The sequence below is a fragment of the Sceloporus occidentalis genome, unplaced genomic scaffold (assembly GCF_023333645.1).
Source record: "Sceloporus occidentalis isolate IW3139 unplaced genomic scaffold, rSceOcc1.0.p SCAF_9, whole genome shotgun sequence".
Taxonomy (NCBI): Eukaryota; Metazoa; Chordata; class Lepidosauria; order Squamata; family Phrynosomatidae; genus Sceloporus; species Sceloporus occidentalis.
The window spans coordinates 32,151,689-32,170,393 of record NW_028316989.1 but is presented as its reverse complement, the minus strand read 5'-3'; the positions used below and the strand labels follow the sequence as shown (position 1 = coordinate 32,170,393).

General features: G+C 41.4%; 1 protein-coding gene across 2 annotated transcripts; it reads right to left on the bottom strand.

Annotated features, from left to right (window-relative positions):
* Positions 1-578: 578 nt before the first annotated feature.
* Positions 579-14,662, bottom strand: LOC149307184 (neuronal acetylcholine receptor subunit alpha-3-like). 2 transcript variants are annotated; one of them, XM_089538559.1, is made up of 6 exons: positions 14,304-14,662; positions 10,851-10,990; positions 10,310-10,354; positions 8,864-8,973; positions 3,812-4,835; positions 579-3,013 (listed from the first exon to the last, which is right to left on the bottom strand). In XM_089538559.1, the coding sequence occupies exons 1-6, from the start codon at positions 14,311-14,313 to the stop codon at positions 2,885-2,887; spliced, it is 1,458 nt and encodes a 485-aa protein (XP_089394685.1). In that variant the 5' UTR covers positions 14,314-14,662; the 3' UTR covers positions 579-2,884. The 2 variants fall into 2 exon arrangements, with proteins under 2 accessions (XP_089394685.1, XP_089394684.1); XM_089538558.1 differs by having other exon boundaries at positions 14,363-14,662.
* Positions 14,663-18,705: the final 4,043 nt, after the last annotated feature.

Here is an 18,705-nt window from a genome sequence, read left to right as displayed (position 1 = left end):
AGCCTTTGGGAAAACTACATAGTCAACATTTCTAACTGGAAGTAAGCCCAAGTAGATAGAAATGAATGTGTACTGAATTCCTGTTTATCCCCACTTTCTCCTCTACTACCACCTCATTTTTACTTTTGCATTTGAAATTTAGATCATATGCCTCTCAAGATCATTTTGTCTACTCTGGGTTGCAGGTTTTCTGCAAACTCTTAAGAGCTGGGCTTTGCTGTCACCCGTAATGCAGTTATTCATACTCCTTGTATCAGTAGTCAAAATGATCTACATGAGAGCTGGTGAAAGTTAGATCTCATTTCTTTTTACTACTTTTAATTTTGGTATCTGCAACTGCTAGCTATCCTAGTGATTTTTAATTCATCCTCATGCGGTGCCCCCTCAGGGTTTGTTTAACCCAAGTGTTATTTGACATAGTTTTTTGTGGGTTTTTTGGGCTATGTGGCCATGTTCTAGAAGAGTCTATTCCTGACGTTTCGCCAGCATCTGCGACTGGCACCTTCAGAGAATGAGGATGCCAGCCCCAGATGCTGGCAAAACGTCAGGAATAGACTCTTCTAGAACATGGCCACATAGCCTGGAAAACCCACAGAAAACTATGGATGCTGGCCGTGAAAGCCTTCGACTTCACATGTTATTTGACAGTTTTCGTCACATTCAGGCTCAAGAAAATGCACAGACATTAACAACAACAAATTGGTTTATTTTCTGTATGAAGAATACTATAGTTAAGAATTCTGGATAAATAATACAGTAGTTGACAATTTTGAACAAACCTCTCCAAAACTGGTTGCATTGTTTTCTCGTTTTTGCTTAATCGTATTTTCCCCCCCGAAAGGCAGAATGCTGCTGTCTACACTTGGGAGGAAAGTCTGGATGGACTCCACGCCTCTTACCTGCCCTGGAGCACCTGGCACCTGTTTTCCCCACAGCAGTTGTATTTCTATGAATCTTGTCACTGCCTTTCTTTCATCAGATCCCATCACCACTGCTTCCAGAACGAAAACAGATGGCTGACTGGCAGGCAATGTCCATTTGCCAATGTCCAGGCCAGTTCCCCGCTCAGAATTATATTTACAGAAAGGTTTTTCTGGCAGCAGGATCCAAGGAGGGGAAAAAAATATTTGTAACCATCGTTTCGGGAAGGGAACTGGCCCAGATACCAGTAAATGGTAGCACCTTCCAGGCAGTGATCTGTCTTGCATCTTTCTCCCCTCTATCCATGTTGGATCCCTTGTTTTACATACAGGAAACATTGACATTTCCTGGAAACCTTGGAGAAAAATGAGTTTTTAAATTCAATTTATTCAGAATTGGTGCTGATAGGGCCATGCATCATGTGTCCTGATTGTGCCAGATTCATGGGTGAAGTTGTTTTTTCCCTCTCTGTGTAGGCAAGCCCTTAGTCTCCGGTGCTGAAATGTGTCACTCAATTGGCAAGATTTTGAACTTCTTAAAAAACAATATGTTAGAATGGATTTACATGCCTCTCCTTTAGCTGAATACTGCAAAACAGCACGTATTCCTAGAGGACTTAGGATACAAAAAAGTCCAGGCTTATTTACAAATTATACTGATTTTAAGACTAAATGGGCAACTATTCTTAACAAGTGTTCCTTAGATTTAATGTTACTCTTGGCGGAAAGACTCAACACAGAATTAGATAATACTAAACTTAAGATTGAGAAATATGTCACTCCCCATATTTATTAAAATGCTGTAGTAAAAATGTATCTATACTTCTTCCATTTCATTAGGATCCTTCCTCACCTCTGAGCCATAGGATTGGGCTGACAAGCAGATAGTAGTGGCAAGATGGGATTTTTAAACCAAATCTGCAAATTCACCACCTGTTTTGTTTTGGTTTTTTTCAGTGACAAAATTACTAAATAAATAATTGGTGTGTTTGTTCCTTGTGTTCTTTCTATAGAGTGCAGTTGAATGTGATGGTCATGGACCAGTGCTGGTCTGTGAGATGCTGGTTATTGATCCACGGTGAGTTTCCAGGGAAGTAAAACAGTTGTAGCCGTTGTGCACAAATATTGTGTTGGTCCCTGACACATTGGAGGAAAGGTGACCAGTTCCTCACAAGAGATTACTTAAGAAGCACTGCTTTGCAGCATTCCTGTATTAGCAAAACTATACTCCAAGTCAATAATCCAGCATATCAAAAGACTTATTTTTCTACAGGCTGTAGTAGTGACTTGGGGGAGAATACCTTATGATTCCACATATTTTGGTTGACGTTGTTAAAACTGCCTTGAAGGTGGAAATTATAAAACTTTGCCTTGTATGCAAGCAATTGCAAACCCATCTGCATCATCTGCTACCATATACCAGCTTTTGGAAATGTCTGCTACATTTCAGGTCTGTGGTAGCTGGAAAGCCTTTCAAGTGTCTACTTGACCAGCTCCTACCTACCTCAATAACTCTCTTGTATATTTTTCTAAACTATAGACAGTGTAGTGACATATAACAGGATCCTAATATTATAATATTGGAGTTGCTGGCACGGCTTTGTTTTGCTGTAATACGACAACATCTGTGTTTGGGTTGGCACGATAGACCAAAATGTAAATTTGTATTAGTCTGAGGCTTAGTAACAGCCACTCATTACAAATCCTTTAAACAAACCAAATATTATACTTAGTTCTACAAAGAAAGTGAAAAAACTCTTACAGTCTTCCTAAAAAGGTTAACTTTGGAATAATGTGTGTAACATTGTCAGTTGGGTTCACATTCATGTACCTAGCCTATTCAGTGCTCAGTTACCCTTATTTCATTATACAAAGACACAGAAATAAGTACTTTAACATAAAGAGAGAACGTACACAGCGTTTGAACAGCAAACGACAAATTGCATTTTACAGGGTACCACTGTTTACACTTCGTCGCCGATCATCAACGGTTGCAAAAATAATCCTGCTGTCCCCAGAATGCACACCAGAATAAATACCCAAAGGAAAATACGGTCAATTACCATGGCCACGTATTTCCAGTCATCTTGAGTCTGGAAAACAAAAGTAGACATTTATATCAGTTCAGGTGTAACTGGATTTTATAAGCCTGCCATAGAGGAAAGAAAAACTTTAAGCAATTCATATTGCCTATAGCATAACACAGTTTGTCAGTTGTGTGATGGCTTTTGCTGAAGAGACAGATTGTTCAGTGTGTGAAAAGTGTTTCTTGTTATACTTGGATAAATAATCCATATATCAGGTTTACTGAGAATTTGTGCAGTTGCAACAGACTGAATGTAATCCACATTTTGTACACCTAAAAACAGTGTTAACAGCCATGCTTAGTAGCGTACTGTCTAAGGATAAAGTTAAACTTTCCCACTAACTGCTCTTATGATTCCAGAAACCTATAAGCGGCAGTCTCTGTTCCCTGGTACTCAAAGCAGCACATTAATAAACCAGCAATTTAAATTGTTTAGAAAATACTAACATGCCCATCAAAACCAATGGGGCTGTAATTAAATGGCTGATAGGTTTCACAGGGACAGTCCTAAGGGAGTAAAGTCTGGATCTGTACCTTTGAAGGCAAAAACAGGCTTATGACAGCTAAATATTTCTTTAATGAGATGGGAATTGAGTGGCTCCCCAGATTGTGATGGACTAGAACTCCCAGCATTGTCACTATTGGCAATACTGGCTGGAGCTGCTAGAATTGATCTCTGAAGGGATGCATGATTCTCAGGCCTGTGCTATAGTTTCTGGTACTGACCTTCTATAATTGTGTGCCTTCAAGCCACTTCTGACATGGCAATCCTAAGATGCCCATAACTCATAAATCATGTCCGTACCTCTTTTGCTTCGTTCTGCAATTTCATGTTTTCCGCAATGTACTTGACGCTCTCGATTGCATCTCTCATTTCTGGCGATATCACCGAAGTGGAAAGCACAGCATCCATCGATTCCGAACTGGAGCTCTGGGTCAGGTTGCTGTTCAGCTTGACATATTTAATATGTTGATGCTGGTAACAGTCGCATGTCAAATCTTGACACAGGACGCCGTCTTTACCGCAACTGGATTCAGAGGCACTGAGGCAGTTCAAGTGGGAGAGCTCGGTATTGTAAGGCGACTTGGGCTTCTGACTCTCCTCCTCCTCTTCTTCATCATCGCTAGTAGGCCTGGTCATAAACATGACCCTGGGGAGAAAATTTAGGAAAACAGCTTTGACCCACTGGGGCATAGTGTGCGTCCTGGGAGTCCTGTAGTGCACATTAAGCACGAAGACAGTGATGACAATGGAAAGAGTGACAAAGATCATGGTGAAGAGGAGATATTCCCCAATCAATGGGATCACCAAGGAAGTCGAAGGAATGGTTTCGGTGATCACCAGGAGGAAAACGGTTAAGGATAAAAGGACCGAGATGCATAGCGTCACTTTCTCGCCACAATCTGAAGGTAGGTAAAACACCAACACAGTTAAAAAAGAGATCAGGAGGCAGGGGATAATCATATTGATAGTATAAAACAAGGGCAGCCGCCTGATATAAAGGGAATAGGTGATATCAGGATAGACCGCTTCGCAGCAGTTGTACTTGATGTCGTGTTTATAGCCAGGGGCTTTAATGATGGCCCATTCGCCACTTTCCCAGTAGTCCTTGAGGTTCATCGTGGAGCCAACTAGGACTAAGTCGATCTCCGCTTTATCATAGGACCAGGATCCAAACTTCATGGTGCAGTTCTGGTAATCAAATGGGAAGTAGGTCACATCGATTTTGCATGAACTTTTAAATATAGCGGGTGGCATCCAGGTGACATTTCCGGTATAATTCAGCAAGGCCTTGGTTTTGTCATCCACCTGGAAATCCCCGACAGCACTGTCGAAACAACAATAACACCCCAAAGTTCATCATGCTGTTTCAAATCATTCTGGTAAACTCACAAGATATCTAAAGGTAAGTGTGTAGAAGTCTATTTTACAGGTCTGTTGCAATGGTTACTGAGAATCCTATATAGACACTTAGGGAAAGCCCCCCAAAATCAGAACATGGGCTGGAATCCTAGATTGCATTGGTGGAGCAGAGTTATACTCCCTCCTACCTCTTTGTACTCTTTATGTACTGATTTTCTGCTGAGGCACCTCCTCATGGCCCCTTCTTTACTTATTTATTTTATGTGCTGCGTTTCTCCTAGAGTGGGACCCAAGGCAGATTGGCTAAAAACATAATAAAAATTTAAAACTAATGAACATCATCTCAGTAAAACAATATGAAATTACATTAAACATGACAAAGGTTCACAAACATAAAGAGAACACAGAACTCATATAAAAGCTGCCTTGGGGTTGTCCGAATGGGTCAGATGGCTTGGGTTCCCTCCAGCCTCACATCATCTAGGGCAGACAACATAGGTTGAAACCCCTTTGGCTGAATTAGAGTATCTGGTTTGATCCTTGGGTAAAGAGCTTTTACTCCAGTGTTAAATAGCCCTGGTTTTCTGCAGAGTTTCTGATATTCTGCTGCAAAACCAGGCTGTCCAGACAGTCCCTTTACCTTTCCAGTACATGATGCATCTGAGAAGCCCTCCAGTTGCCCCATCTGGTGCAGAAAGACGGTGCCTGGCCACATGGATGCAGCAAAGTGCCCCATTTCCACAGGGGAGGGGACAACTGGAGACTTCTCAGATGTATCGTCCGCTAGAAAGATAAGGAGTGGTGCGCTGGTCATGGCTTGCTGCAGGGATGGATGTGTGAACACCCATCCATCCCCACACCAATGCAGGGACTAACTTGGGTGAGTACCAGGTGGGCCAGGATAGCATAGGCTCATCCCATGTATCTTCCCAGGCCCCTTGACAATGATTACATATTACATATTAAAAGCCTGCTTGAACAAAAAACATCTTTACCTGTCTGTGAAAGGAAAGTAGGGAGAGGGCCAGCCTAACCTCCTGTGGAAGGGAGTTCCAGAGGATGGGAGCAGCTACCAAAAAGGCTCTCTCTCAAGTCCTCACCAAGCGAGCCCATGATGGTGATAGCAACAAGAGAAAGCCTTCCCCTGTAGATCACAGGATGTTTGCAAGTTTGTATGGGGAGATAGGGTCTTTTAGTGGCCAGGTAGGATGGTAAGGTGGCCAAGCAATGGCTTTGTGTCAACACTCAGCTGCAGTTTTTTGGTGTCAAAGATCTTCCAATAGCTGGAGGTACTTGAACATTTGGTTTATTCTGCATATGGTTATCAACATTCACTTTTCCTGGTACATTGACCTTGTTTTGTTTTCTTTTGAAAAGGGAGGCACTGAAAACCTGCCAACACTAATGTGCAGGTGTGCACAATCACAAACATTCTTCCTAGGGATATCCATCAGCCAAAAAGGCTCAGGCCTCCTTTGAAAAGCCTGTTTCTTCCTACATCTGGTTACTGATACATGAGTTCCTAACTGGCCCCCCCTTCACTGGCCATGGTGTACATGTACGGGTGTCCCAGGAGCAGATCAGTAAGCAACAAGTGTTTGGTGGCAGAGGATTGTCACTGCGGACAGAGGTACTGTATATCTTCCTCCCCGACGACCATTGAAAAATCATACTTAGGTTAATTTGACATTATGTCTGCATATTGCACCAATATGGGCTGTCCTTGCTCATAACTCTTGAAAATTAGAACATGGGAGGGCCAGATGGGATTAGAAGGTCAGCAAGGACATCTCTCTGCACCATAGTCCTTTGCAGATTTGCCAGATGCAACCGTGCTCCCAGGCTATAAATAAAAACATTTATCTGGACAGAGGATGCTGAGAGACTGGAGTTGGGTGAATGGCATTTCCCGGCAACTGTAGTTCTGTTAACCCCTCTCCTTGAATGTATCTCTTCCAACACAATTGTGTGTGTGTGTTTATTTTGTGTGTACTTGAGAACTGCCACCTGTATCAACTGCATGAAGCAAAATGTTTCCTGCTGCTACGCTCCCCCTGCCCACAAAAAAGGGCTCTTGTTTCCAAAACAACAATGGCAAATGCATGCATTATCTGCCAAATTAAGCTGTTTTACACTTGTAATTTTAGCCTTTTTGCCGATGGATATCCCTAGGAAGCATGTTTGTGATTGCGCACGCCTGCAAATTAATGTTGGCAGGTTTTCAGTGCCTCCGTTTGCAAAAGAAAACAAAACAAAGTCCATATGCCGGAAAAAGAGAATTTTGATAATCCTATACAGAAAAAAAAAATCAAATGCTCAAGCACTTCTAGCTATTGGAAGATCTTTGGTAATACTTATATAGCATACAAAATTAGCCTGCCATAAGCTAACCAATTATGAGTAAAATGGATGTGTCAAATAGACGCCAATTGATTTAGGATATGTGCAAAATAATAATTTGGCGCCACTGCACACACCACTGCAGACCCTCATAACTAAATCTCGAATCAGTCCAGATAGTAAGCACTGGAGTAGTAATTCTTAAAACAATTAATTCTGGTGTCCCGCAAGAAGTAGACAAAGGCTTTTGATAACCTGAAATACTGGCTCACAGTGTTTGCTTGTCATCTCTGCATGATTCATGGCTAGAGTCTGTTTTGGCTTCCTTCCATTCAGCCATTGCTTTCCTTTTTTACTCCAAGTATAATCTGGCTCTTTCAGGCAAGACTTACAAATGCCAAAATGCAACCTTTGGGGGGTGATGGAGGTGTGCATTGGGACCAAACCAGATGCAGCTTCAGCTCCATATATGAGATTCATATGCACAGCTTTTCAATTTTAACTAGCTGATAGGGGAAGGACTGAGACCATGGGGAGAAATTTACTTACTAACCTCTTACTAACCTTTTTTACATTGCACAGTTATAGCAATATGAGATCACTTTAACTGACTGGGCTGTGCAGTTTGGTAGGCACTAGAACAGTCTGGGAGAAATGCCTGCAAACTATGAATCCTGGGATTCTGCAGGATGCAACTATAGCAGTTAAAGTACTGTCAAAGGGCAATGATGATTTAGTGTGATCTTCACAAAAATCATGCCTCTGCCAACAACTAGCCGTGGGAAGGAAGCTTCTTTTGACACTTATCTCAAAGCATATAGCTGGAAGGATGGGTTTTGCACTGGCACCATAGCAAAGCTAAAGGGTTAGTCCCTCTCATTGCATGCCCTGTAGTGGTTATTTGCATTTTTGTGTGTCCGATGTGCCTTCAGGTTTGCTCGATTTAATGGCAACACTAAGGCGAATCTATCATGGCCTTTTCTTGGCAAGATTTTTTCGGAGGGGATTTACTAGAGCATTCCTCCAAGGCTGAGAGAGTGTGACTTGCCCAGTGTGTTTCCATGGCCGAGTGAGATTTTGAACCCTGGTCTCCCAGATGCCTATCCAAGGGTGCATCTACACTGTAGAAATGGTTCAGTTTGATGCCACTTTAACTGCCATGGCTCAGTTCTACAGAATCCTGGGATTGGTGGTTTTGTGAGGCTGCAGCACTCTTGGGCAGAGAAGGCTAAAGATCTTGCAAAACTACAAATCCCAGGATTCCATAGCATGAGCTACAACACATAAAGTGGTGCCAAGCTGCATTATTTCTACAGTGTAGATGCAGCCCCAACACTCAGACTGCTACACCGTGCAGGCTCTCTAAAACTAGGTCAAATGCGATTAAGATCACATCTAACTTGGGAAGCACTGCTCTAGGGAGATGGTGGTTGTGAAAGGAGGCATAACCACTTCTCTGACTCCTCCAAGATCTTAAGCGTGATGGGAATTATAGTCCAAACACATCTGCAGGACAGAATAGAAACAGGACATTGGGCAAGACAGATCAAAGTTCTCACTCAAAGTTCTCAGTTGGTAAATGGAAAAAGATGAATCCTCCTCCTACACCATGCACACTTTAACTAAAACCCAATACAGATCTTGCAATCTTACTTGTTATATAATACAATATCTGGTTTCCAAATCTTTTGCGATGGCACGCGGATGAACTGGACACCTCCGTACTTGTCTGGATTCCACTTCAGCTTGTAATCATTCCAAATCTAACCAAAGAAAGGAGACAAAACCAATCAGTGTTTAAATCAAACTTTTCCAAGATGGGTCCCTTTTCTTGCTACAGAATTATAGCACTATGAGCCCACTTTATCGGCTATTGCTACCTCCTATGGAATCCTGGGATCTGTAGTTTGCAGAGGCATTACTGCTCTCTCGCTGAGAAGTCTAAATACCTGCCCCTAAACTAGAAACTCCAAGATCCCATAGGATGCAGCCATGGCAGCCAAGGTGGAATCATCATGCAATTATTGTATAGTGTGACTGGACCCTTGGTGCTACACATCTGGTAACTCAGGCAACCAGAAGGCTGACCATGCTTCATTGAATCTTTTGACTCTGCAGATGAGGGTTCAAATCCTGGCTCAGCCATGAGAACCCACTTGGTGAACTTGGGCAAGTCACACTCTCTCAGCCTCAAAGGAGGGCAATGGCAAACCCCCTCTGAAGAAACATGCCAAGAAACCCCCACGATAAATTCAACTTGAAGGCACACAACAACAACAACAGCTTCTTTATCAGGCATAAGTGATTCTAACACTATCACTTTCCTCCTTCTGCAACATTTTTTCTCCATCTTTTCCTTATGAACCAAATAGAGGGCTTCAAAAGCTATTGCGATTAATTTTGGCACTTTGTGTTTTGGCCTAATAAACGTAATATCCACACAATGTGCACTTTTGGACCTGAGATTTTCGTTTTACAATGAACTTTGCAATCTTTGTACTGTCATGCAGACAAAGCAGACAACCACTAGGTGTCAGAAGGGTATTAAAAATATGATATGATTCTATTTCTTACAGTTTTATTAACTCTGTTGTTGTTATTTGTTACTATTTTTTCCTAGCCCATTGCTTCATATCTGCCCCACTCCCATTTATACATATAAAAATAAAAATACACATGGATGCACATATATTTTGCACAACCCTCCAACATTTCACAGATGAAAGCCCAAACCGGTTCAAATGTATGTTGGAAATGTCAGTCGGCAGTTGGTTCATGGTTTCATGTTTGGTGGCGCTAGCCTAAGCTTAGATTATACTGGAGACAGACACATTGAAATATTGTCATTTAAGGTGGATGGAAGGTATAAGAAAGAATTAAAGCTTTGACTAGGAATTTTGAAATAACCTAAATGGAAAAATACAAATGTTGGGCTAATCTCTGTGAGAATACTGGAAACAAAGAAATATTTTAGGAAATAAGTGTATGAGAAATAAATGTATTTAGGATTCATGTTTTTTTGGGTGGATGGGGGAAGTCACAGTACTGGAGTATCTTCATTTTGGGATTATATATATATAATTGCCATATTGTACTTACGTGTCTCAGCCATAAATTGGTTTCCATAATTTGGTTCACTTCATCCTGGGGGCAAGAAACATAACTATGTTTGATACTGTTTTACTATACAGTGGATAGGGAAGAGAAGAAGATAAAGCCCTCCTACCCAGGACAACAACCAGAAAAAATGGGTCCTTTTGCTCTCAGATCTGTGGCCCAGGGCTGCTGTCACATTGCAGAATTAACGCAGTTCAATACCGCCCAAGTATCAGAAACTTTGGTTTCAAGAATCAAAGCCAACCCTACCATTAAGTAGAAGGAGGCAGATGCCTCAGCAGCCGCTTTGAGGTGCCTTGGAATGAACATGACATGTTTTGCTATTTGATTTGTTATCATTGCAATTTTGCTGCAAATGCCCGCCATGTCAACATAACTGGAGTGGCATTAGATGCTATGCCCCTCGACGTGCCTCAAGCAGCAAAACTCCTTGGGCTTCTGTTGGGAATGATGTAGTGGCGATCCAATTCAAATTGATATTTCAGGAACCGAACAACAACAAGGTGGCCTCAGATCTACTCACCACCTTGACCAGTTGTGAGAGGGAGACCTCGAACCAGATCATGACTGGGTCGGATACATTCGCCACAGGCCGGATGATGTTGTTGTAATTGGCAAACAATTCGTTATAGAGTCGGTGCTCGGCTTCGGAGCAGTTGCAAACTTTAAAACAAAAGAACAGCAAGGTGAGAATGCAAAGATATAGCCATGTTAGTCTGCAGAATCAGTCTGTAGAGTTCTTGTAGCCCCATTGAGACTAAATAAGAGAAAGAAGTTGGCAGCAGCAGCTTTTGTAGACTTCAGTCTACTTCCTCAGAGGCATTTATGTAATGTAATGTAAAGCCCAAATGTATGTAAAGAGCTCTAGTAGCACCTTTGAGACTAACTTAAAGAAAGAAGGTGGCAGCAGGAGCTTTCCTAGACTTCAGTCTACTTCCTCAGATAACATTTCGTATACTGTATTCTGTAGTATATTGTAGTATACTGTGGTATATTTACATATGTTAGTCTGTAGAATCAGTCTGTAGAGAGATCTTGTAGCCCCTTGGAGACTGAGAGAAAGAAGTTGGCAGCGTGAGCTTTCGTAGACTTCAGTCTACTTCCTCAGATGCATTTATGTAATGTAATATAATGCCCAAATGTATATAAAGAGCTCTAGTAGCACCTTTGAGACTGACTGAGAGAAATAAGTTGGCAGCAGGAGCTTTCATAGACTTCAGTCTACTTTGCATCTGAGAAAGTAGACTGAAGTCTGCAAAACTTCTTTATTTCTGCAAGATAAGAAGATATAGATGAACCTTATCCTGAATTCCAAAATCCAAAATGCTCCAAAATCCAAAAACTTTGTTTCGTGGATGGCTGAGAGAGTGACACCTTTGCTTTCCCAAACGTTGACTAGAATCTGGGGAAGCTTCATGTCCACAACAATTCCAGTTATCATGGATAATTCAATAACTAGCTATTATGCTTCTGCAGCAGCTGCCTTTGCTCATTGAATTTCTCTGCCCTTCTCTTCTACAGGAGGCAGGCACCAAATTAAAACCAGAGAAAGTAGTTTGGGCCTCATTATTCCATCGGAGAGAGAAAGAGAGGCAGCCAATTTAATTTTTGCTAATGCCCATGTGGCAATGGATGCGACGACGCACCCGATGTGGTGTGGGTTTCAATGATACAATTATATAATTAATATAAGCCAGCAATAAAGCTGTGTGAATCGGGAAGAATGGGGCTACATAGTGCGGGTGAGCGTTGCCTTTTGTCCTTGCTAAATTTAATAATGGAGAATGTAGCAAAAAACTAGAGTATTTTAAAAAATGAGCTATTGCTATAAAAACAGAGAAAGCCAGCAAAAACAACCTCCTTGCATTGCGTTGCACTGCACTTGATAAATTGCCTAAATCTGTCTTTTATAGTGTGTGATAACCCACAAGCACCGTTTGGAAGTTACTTTTTGGACTACAGTTCCCAGAATCCCCTACCAGTCGAATCGGGAACCATGCTTGTTGGACAGCATGGAAACTGCAGTCCAATAACAACAACCACAAACCATAAACAACCCTTAATTTTTCCAAGCTGTATCCTAGACTTTTCAGACCCATTTCATTTAGTCCATGAATGTGTTAAACATCTGCATGACATTTCCTCATCTCCGGATTACAAGCTTGTTATTGACTTTATTTTTTTAAGTTATTAAAATATGTCAAGAGATAGCGTATCACATTAAAAATAATTATATTGACTGAAGACACTTCACCCATTATGATTAGCTGTGCTAATTTTCATAAGCAAAGACCAAATGGGTGATTATCGATACAAGAAAGCTATAATATCAAAATTCATCCTAGGTACAGTTACTCTCAGCCAGAAAACAATGTTAATTACTCCCCTTCTGCAAAAATAAATGAATACACTGGGGCCACTATTTCCCCCATAATGGCTCCACCGCTAATGCTTCTGATTTTCTGTCACTAAAACTATATACTCTTTCTGAGAGGCATAGATACATGCTGAGATACACAGAGATATGCACACATATATAATCACAGAGAAAGGTTCAATAAGGTAATAATTAGTTGACTCTGCAAGGTTATATAAATGGAAGAAAAAATATGCCTAAGTCAGTAGTAAATGATCGGTTTAACCAAGAAAGAAAGAAAGAAAGAGGTAAGTAGGGTACTCCAAATGTACCTATAAGTGGACATAATCTACAGAAACCTGGGATTTATAGTTTTGTGAAGCGCCAGCACTCTTTGGCAGAGAAGGCTAAAGACTTTGCAAACCTCCTCTGAACAAATCTTGCCAAGAAAACCCTAGGATAGGTTTGCCTTAGGATCACTATCAGTCGGAAATGACTGGAAGGTACACAACAATAACAACAAGTTAGGATAGATAATAGGATTTAGCCCTCTGTGTTTCCGGTGCATCACCTCTCCAAGTGACATGTGCAGCTTTCTTGCACATCTGTGCAAATTTAAGCATGCCAGAAACCTGTGGATTAATCTTGGTGCAGGTCACTTTCAGAGCAGGTTGCTTGCGTTTCTAGGAACTTATCGCTTTCAGAACCTTAAATATTTTTCTGTTCCTACATCTAACATTTGAGCTCCAGTTTTCACTCTTCTCAAAAACCTATAGCAGTTTCCTTTCAGCCTCTTGCTATTCTGAGTCATATAATATGAAGGGACACACACACAGAGTTTGTTCAGATAAAGTTTCTCTACTTATATAGCTCAATATATTCCTATCTGAAAGAGCAGAAGAAAACAAACATGACCCAAACTGGAATGATAAAAAAATATATATCATGAATGCTATCTTCAGATTCGTTTCACAAATGCTGGCATTTAACCTTCAAAAATTCAAGCCTAGTAGTTTTTAAAATATTGCATATTGCACTTGGAAAAGAAATGGATGTCATTCTCTCCTTGTTGGCCAAAATAAGGGAAATAGTGTGTAAATTTATATATCAATATTTTAATCATTCGATGACGGCTTTCTTTTTTAAAAAATGAGGAAAAAGCATACTACTTTCCTGGAGTATTAGAATTCTGTCTTGCAGACCTTTATATTTATAGTTCTGGACTGACCCTTATTGTTGGCTTACTCTCTTTGTGAGTTTACCTCCACCCCTCATCTATATTACCTTTTCTGTTTCCATCATAAACACCCTGGAGATGCAATTCCAGGTTTAGCAGCGATGAGGTGTACTTACTCCAGCAATGCCTCCGGCCTTTGCCCACACTGCAACATTTAAACATTTAACATGCACAAATGTTTCCTCACCCGTTTGTGTGAGAAATTACAAGAGCCGCTTAGCAAGAGCAGTCTAAATCAGCCGGTTGCTTTGGGAAGGAGAATTTTCACGAAAAGGAAAAGAAAAAGCACAACTCCCAAATCAATATGAATCTGAACAGCAGGCAACTAAATCCCTAACCTGAACCAACTTCAAAAAGGAACATTAGCAAGGAATATTTCCTACCTCTTTTCATAGCCTTGCTTTCTTTCCCCTGTGCTCTCCCCAAGCCAGAAGCCACTCACCTTGAAGGAAGAAGACAAATGCAAATACCAGAAGCGGTTTCTCCATCCTTTCCATGATGCTATGAATTTAACACTCATCCACAGACCGAGGCAGATGAAAGAAATCAGCTGGCAGCGTTGCACAGACTTCTGAAACAGCCTCGGTTTTCTGATGGATGCAGTGATGACAGCTGAGAGAGTCTGCACCAGGCTTCTACTCTCAGAATCACTACTTTCCTTCCTTCCTTCTGTCCATCCTTCCTTCTTTTCTTTCCTTTTTCCTCCCCTTCTCCAGTGACAGCCCTGCCTTTTTTCTGACTGATGAAAATGGTCAGCCAAAGAGGTGTGTGCACTAGCTTCTGCAAGCACAGACAGCTCCTTGGTCATATAGTAAGAGAGGAAAGAAGGAAGAAAAGAAATAAGAAAAGGCCGCCTGCCGATGCGTAAGGGAAGCCAGGGATAATCTGATACAGTTCAGAGCATTTTGCTTTTGCACCCGCAGACAGGATCGGAACCCTTCCGCTCAACTTGGTGCCAAGATCTTGCTCCAATTGTCTTGGCTTAATGAAAATGGAGTCATTAAACTGTACACCAAGGAACAGATCACTGACATTAGAGATATAGAAAGGTACTCAGGTGTGCAGGGGAGTAAAAAAGAGGAAAATCTTCTTTTTTTGGAGCAGACTTGTCAATTGGACACTGTTAATGAATTGGCTTAAACAGGTCTTAGGTGTCTATGGGTTTTCTTTTTTATGGGCAAGAACAGAAGTTGAGAAGGGCGAAGGAGAGGAAGCTGGGCTTTGGGTCAGTGCTTAGAACATGGGCCAGTTGCCTTCGGCTTTTCAGACCCGGAAAGCATGGATCGATGGCAATTTTCTCACCGTCTGCCTAATTTTGGTTTCCAAATGGCTCCTCCTTTCCCAAAGGCCATTAAAACCAATTGACTTGGAAAGAGGAGGACAAGGAGGAGGAGGAAGAGGAAAGGGGGAAAAAATGAAATGTCATAATTGCAACTTCTCTGGGTGAAGACTGCATGTACTTTTTGCTTTTTTCAAAATGATCTGTTGTTATTTTAATGGGTTTTATGGAAGCCGCTCTAAAAGCCTTTACAGCTGAAGAAGAAGGCAGGGAGGGGGAAAGCTTAAAACAAATGAAAAACCCAGGACTCAGTCTTCTTCTCCTGGTTTCCAAAGAAGAGGAGGATTCCTCCATGTTAAGCTACTTAGACAAGAGAGATCTTTACATATTTTTTCCTGTTACGAAATGTTCTTATTTTTATTTTTGCAGGTTCAGCTGGTACTACCAGAGATGAGGATGCAGAAAATTGTAGGATTATCTTCATTTCTATAATGAGATTTATTATAAAGCTCTTTCCCTAAAAGTAGTTGAGGTGTCTGCGCAATGGGATTGCAGATGGAGGGGGCAAGTTGAAGCCTTGCATCCCACATTGCTGCCAAAATCACTTCTCATCATGGTGCAAATTTGTTTTCTTTTCTTTTCCCCTTTGGCTAAGAGGAGCTCCCAGCCGAAAAGATCTGGATCAGTGCCACAATGCTGGGAGAATAATTATGCGCCCTCCTCTTTCCTACCATGGCCTTGATTCATATCCCCAAACCCCACATCTACTTTTAGGAAAAGAAAAGATTTCCTTATGTAGTCATGTGTTCGGTTTGGTTCCATAAGAGAAGAGGACGGTTGAATTTTGATCTGGATGAAGCTTGGGGGGAGGACTTCAACCTTGGTGGGAAAGTGCCTGGCTTGTTCTCTGGGGAAGACAGAATATCATTCCAATTCTTTGCTTGTTTTGCTGATGTAAATAAAGCAAATATGGCATAAACAGGAGGGTTTCCCACACAATCGACCCGCATCTCTGAGAGTTCGGAGCAGGAGCTTTTGTATTATCAACTTGTCTTTGGAGTTTATCACACAGAGGGCAAATTAGTAAAATCTAGTGTGGAAACGGGATTTTAAAATCCAGGTTTTCTTTGTCAGATGCGTTGGCGTCAAAGAGAAATAATGCGAAAATAATCAAAATGGAAAGCTCCTTTGTTCTTTTTGGATTTAGCGAAAGTAAAAAGGAACTGGTTTTGATGACTTTGCATTCAGGTTATTTTTGTATTATTTCTCTTTCACACAAACGTCGTCTGAAAAACATCCCACAAATGCAGGTTGTTTTCAGTTTAAATTTAGTTTCTGCACAGGATTCGTCCTGTGTTATAAATCCTTTCACTGGTTGCCTTTTGCTCCCATTCTAAAAGCACAAATCAGCCTGGGAGGCTTAGATAATAAATCCAACATGAAGCTTTTTACATAAACCAATGTCAGAGCAATAGCATATGGCATAAAATAAACAGCACTCCCCATCTTGAAAGTGTTTAAGTAAAATACTATTTTAATAGACAGTCTTTTGAGCCTCTGCATCAAGGTCGTGTTATACCCATATTTCCTCCCATTTCTAGAAAAGACCAAAATAAAGCATTTTAATGGAGCCATTGTTCAGACCTTAATCCCACCTTTGACTCCATTTTATTACATGGAATCCACTTTTCCTTTTAAATCAATAAATCTGTCTCGCATTCTGCTTCTTTTTAACTTTCCACTGTCTCTTCGTGTCTCCTTGTTCCCTCCTCATATTGATGCTTTACACCAGGGTCAGCTTTCATGATTCTATGATTCTATGATTCATGGAGCTGGAGACGTCCATATATGTTGGACTACAGCTCCCATACTATGCCTAGGATGATGGTAATTGTTGTACTGCAATACATTTGGTGGAGCTATCCAGTTGAAAAGGTTGCCCTAGGACTAGACGTAACTTTGAATTCATGGATAAGAAGGATTTGAAAGGTACCTATGGCCCTGACAGCTACTAGTTTCCATGTCACCGGTTTCAGGCTTAACTTTAAAATAGCTATGCATGCTTTTTTGTTGTTGTATGCCTTCCAATCATTTCTGACTCATGGCAACCCTAAAGCAAACCTATAATGGGGTTTACTTTGTATGATTTGTTCACAGGGAGTTTGCTCTGGCCTTTGCTTTCTTCTGAAGCTGAGAGAGAGTGACTTGCCCAAGATTACACAAGGGGTTTCTATGGCTGAGTGGGGATTTGAACCCTGGACTCCATAGTCCAACACCCCAAACACTATGCCACACTGTCTCTCAACTATCCAAGGCACTAACCTTTTTTGGAAAAACGTGTTCAACACCTTGCACAGTACTTAACTAAAGCCTGATGTATATTACTTATATGGAAGCCAGCAGCTGGCACTGGCACCTATTTACTGTCCTTATAAGCCTCTGGCCTGATTCACCATAAACAGAAAGCAGCAAAGTGCCAAAATGGCGAAAGGTCTGGAAATCACCAAGCCCTTTGAAGATCAGCTTAGGGAACTGGGCATGTTTAGCCTGAAGAAGAGGTGGTTAAGAAGTGATAGGATAGCCCTATTTAAATATTGTAAGTGGTGTCATACTGAGGATGAAGCGAGCTTGTTTTCTGCTGCTCCAGAGAACAGGACCTGGAGCAATGGATGCAAGCTCCAGGAAAAAAGACTCCACTTAAACATTAGAAAGAACTTCCTGATGGTAAGAGCTATTTGAGAGTGGAAAATGCTGCCTTGGAGAGTGGTGGAGTCTCCTTCTTTGGAGTTTTTTAAACAGAAGCAGCTGGATGGCCAGCTGTCAGGAGTGCTTTGATGGTGTCTTCCTGCGTGGTAGAATGGGATTGGATTGGATGACCCTTGGGTCTCTTCCAACTTTGTGATGCTATGATCTGTCAGCCCTAGTAGCCAGCATAGATGGAGTTGAAATCCTAGGCCTGATGGGAATTGAAGCCAACATCCATATGGAAATCTGCGTGTTCCCCTTTCTTGCCTTTGAAGAAAGGCAGCAGAATATGGTTCAGGGTGTTGAATGTGGTCCAAATATTGTTTGGATAGGCCCATCCTCCCTACCCAGCATTACTAGTATCGAGTGATGGGAGTTGCAGCCCCAACACCATCTGAAAGGCTGCATCTAACTGTTCCCCATCCCTGCCTTTAAAGAAAAGTCAAAATATAGATGAGGCGAGCAATTTGTGACTCTCCAGATATTGATGGTCTGAAACTCCCATCAGCCTCATTCTGCCTATGTAATGATAAATGATGATGGGAGTTGCAGTCCAGTAGAACAACAGCCAGGGGATTAAAGATGGCCAGTCCCTGAACAAAACCATGCTTTAGCGTCAAGTTTACAACTTTCTGTGCAACCTGGGTTTGTGACTCTCCCATCCTTTTTCATCCTCTGGTAAAGCTATGAAGAAAAGTTTGGAAACAAGCTTCCATTTTAAATTAACCAGTTTGGCCTTAAATTCCAAACACTAAACTGTT

Excerpts from the sequence above, each read along its gene's own strand:
- LOC149307184 (XM_089538558.1), bottom strand. The coding sequence starts at position 14,417 with ATGGAAAGGATGGAGAAACCGCTTCTGGTATTTGCATTTGTCTTCTTC. Across the intron at positions 10,991-14,362 it reads ATTTGTCTTCTTCCTTCAAG|TTTGCAACTGCTCCGAAGCC; the intron begins GTGAGTGGCTTC and ends TTTGTTTTAAAG. Across the intron at positions 4,836-8,863 it reads GATATTGTATTATATAACAA|TGCTGTCGGGGATTTCCAGG; the intron begins GTAAGATTGCAA and ends TTGTTTCGACAG.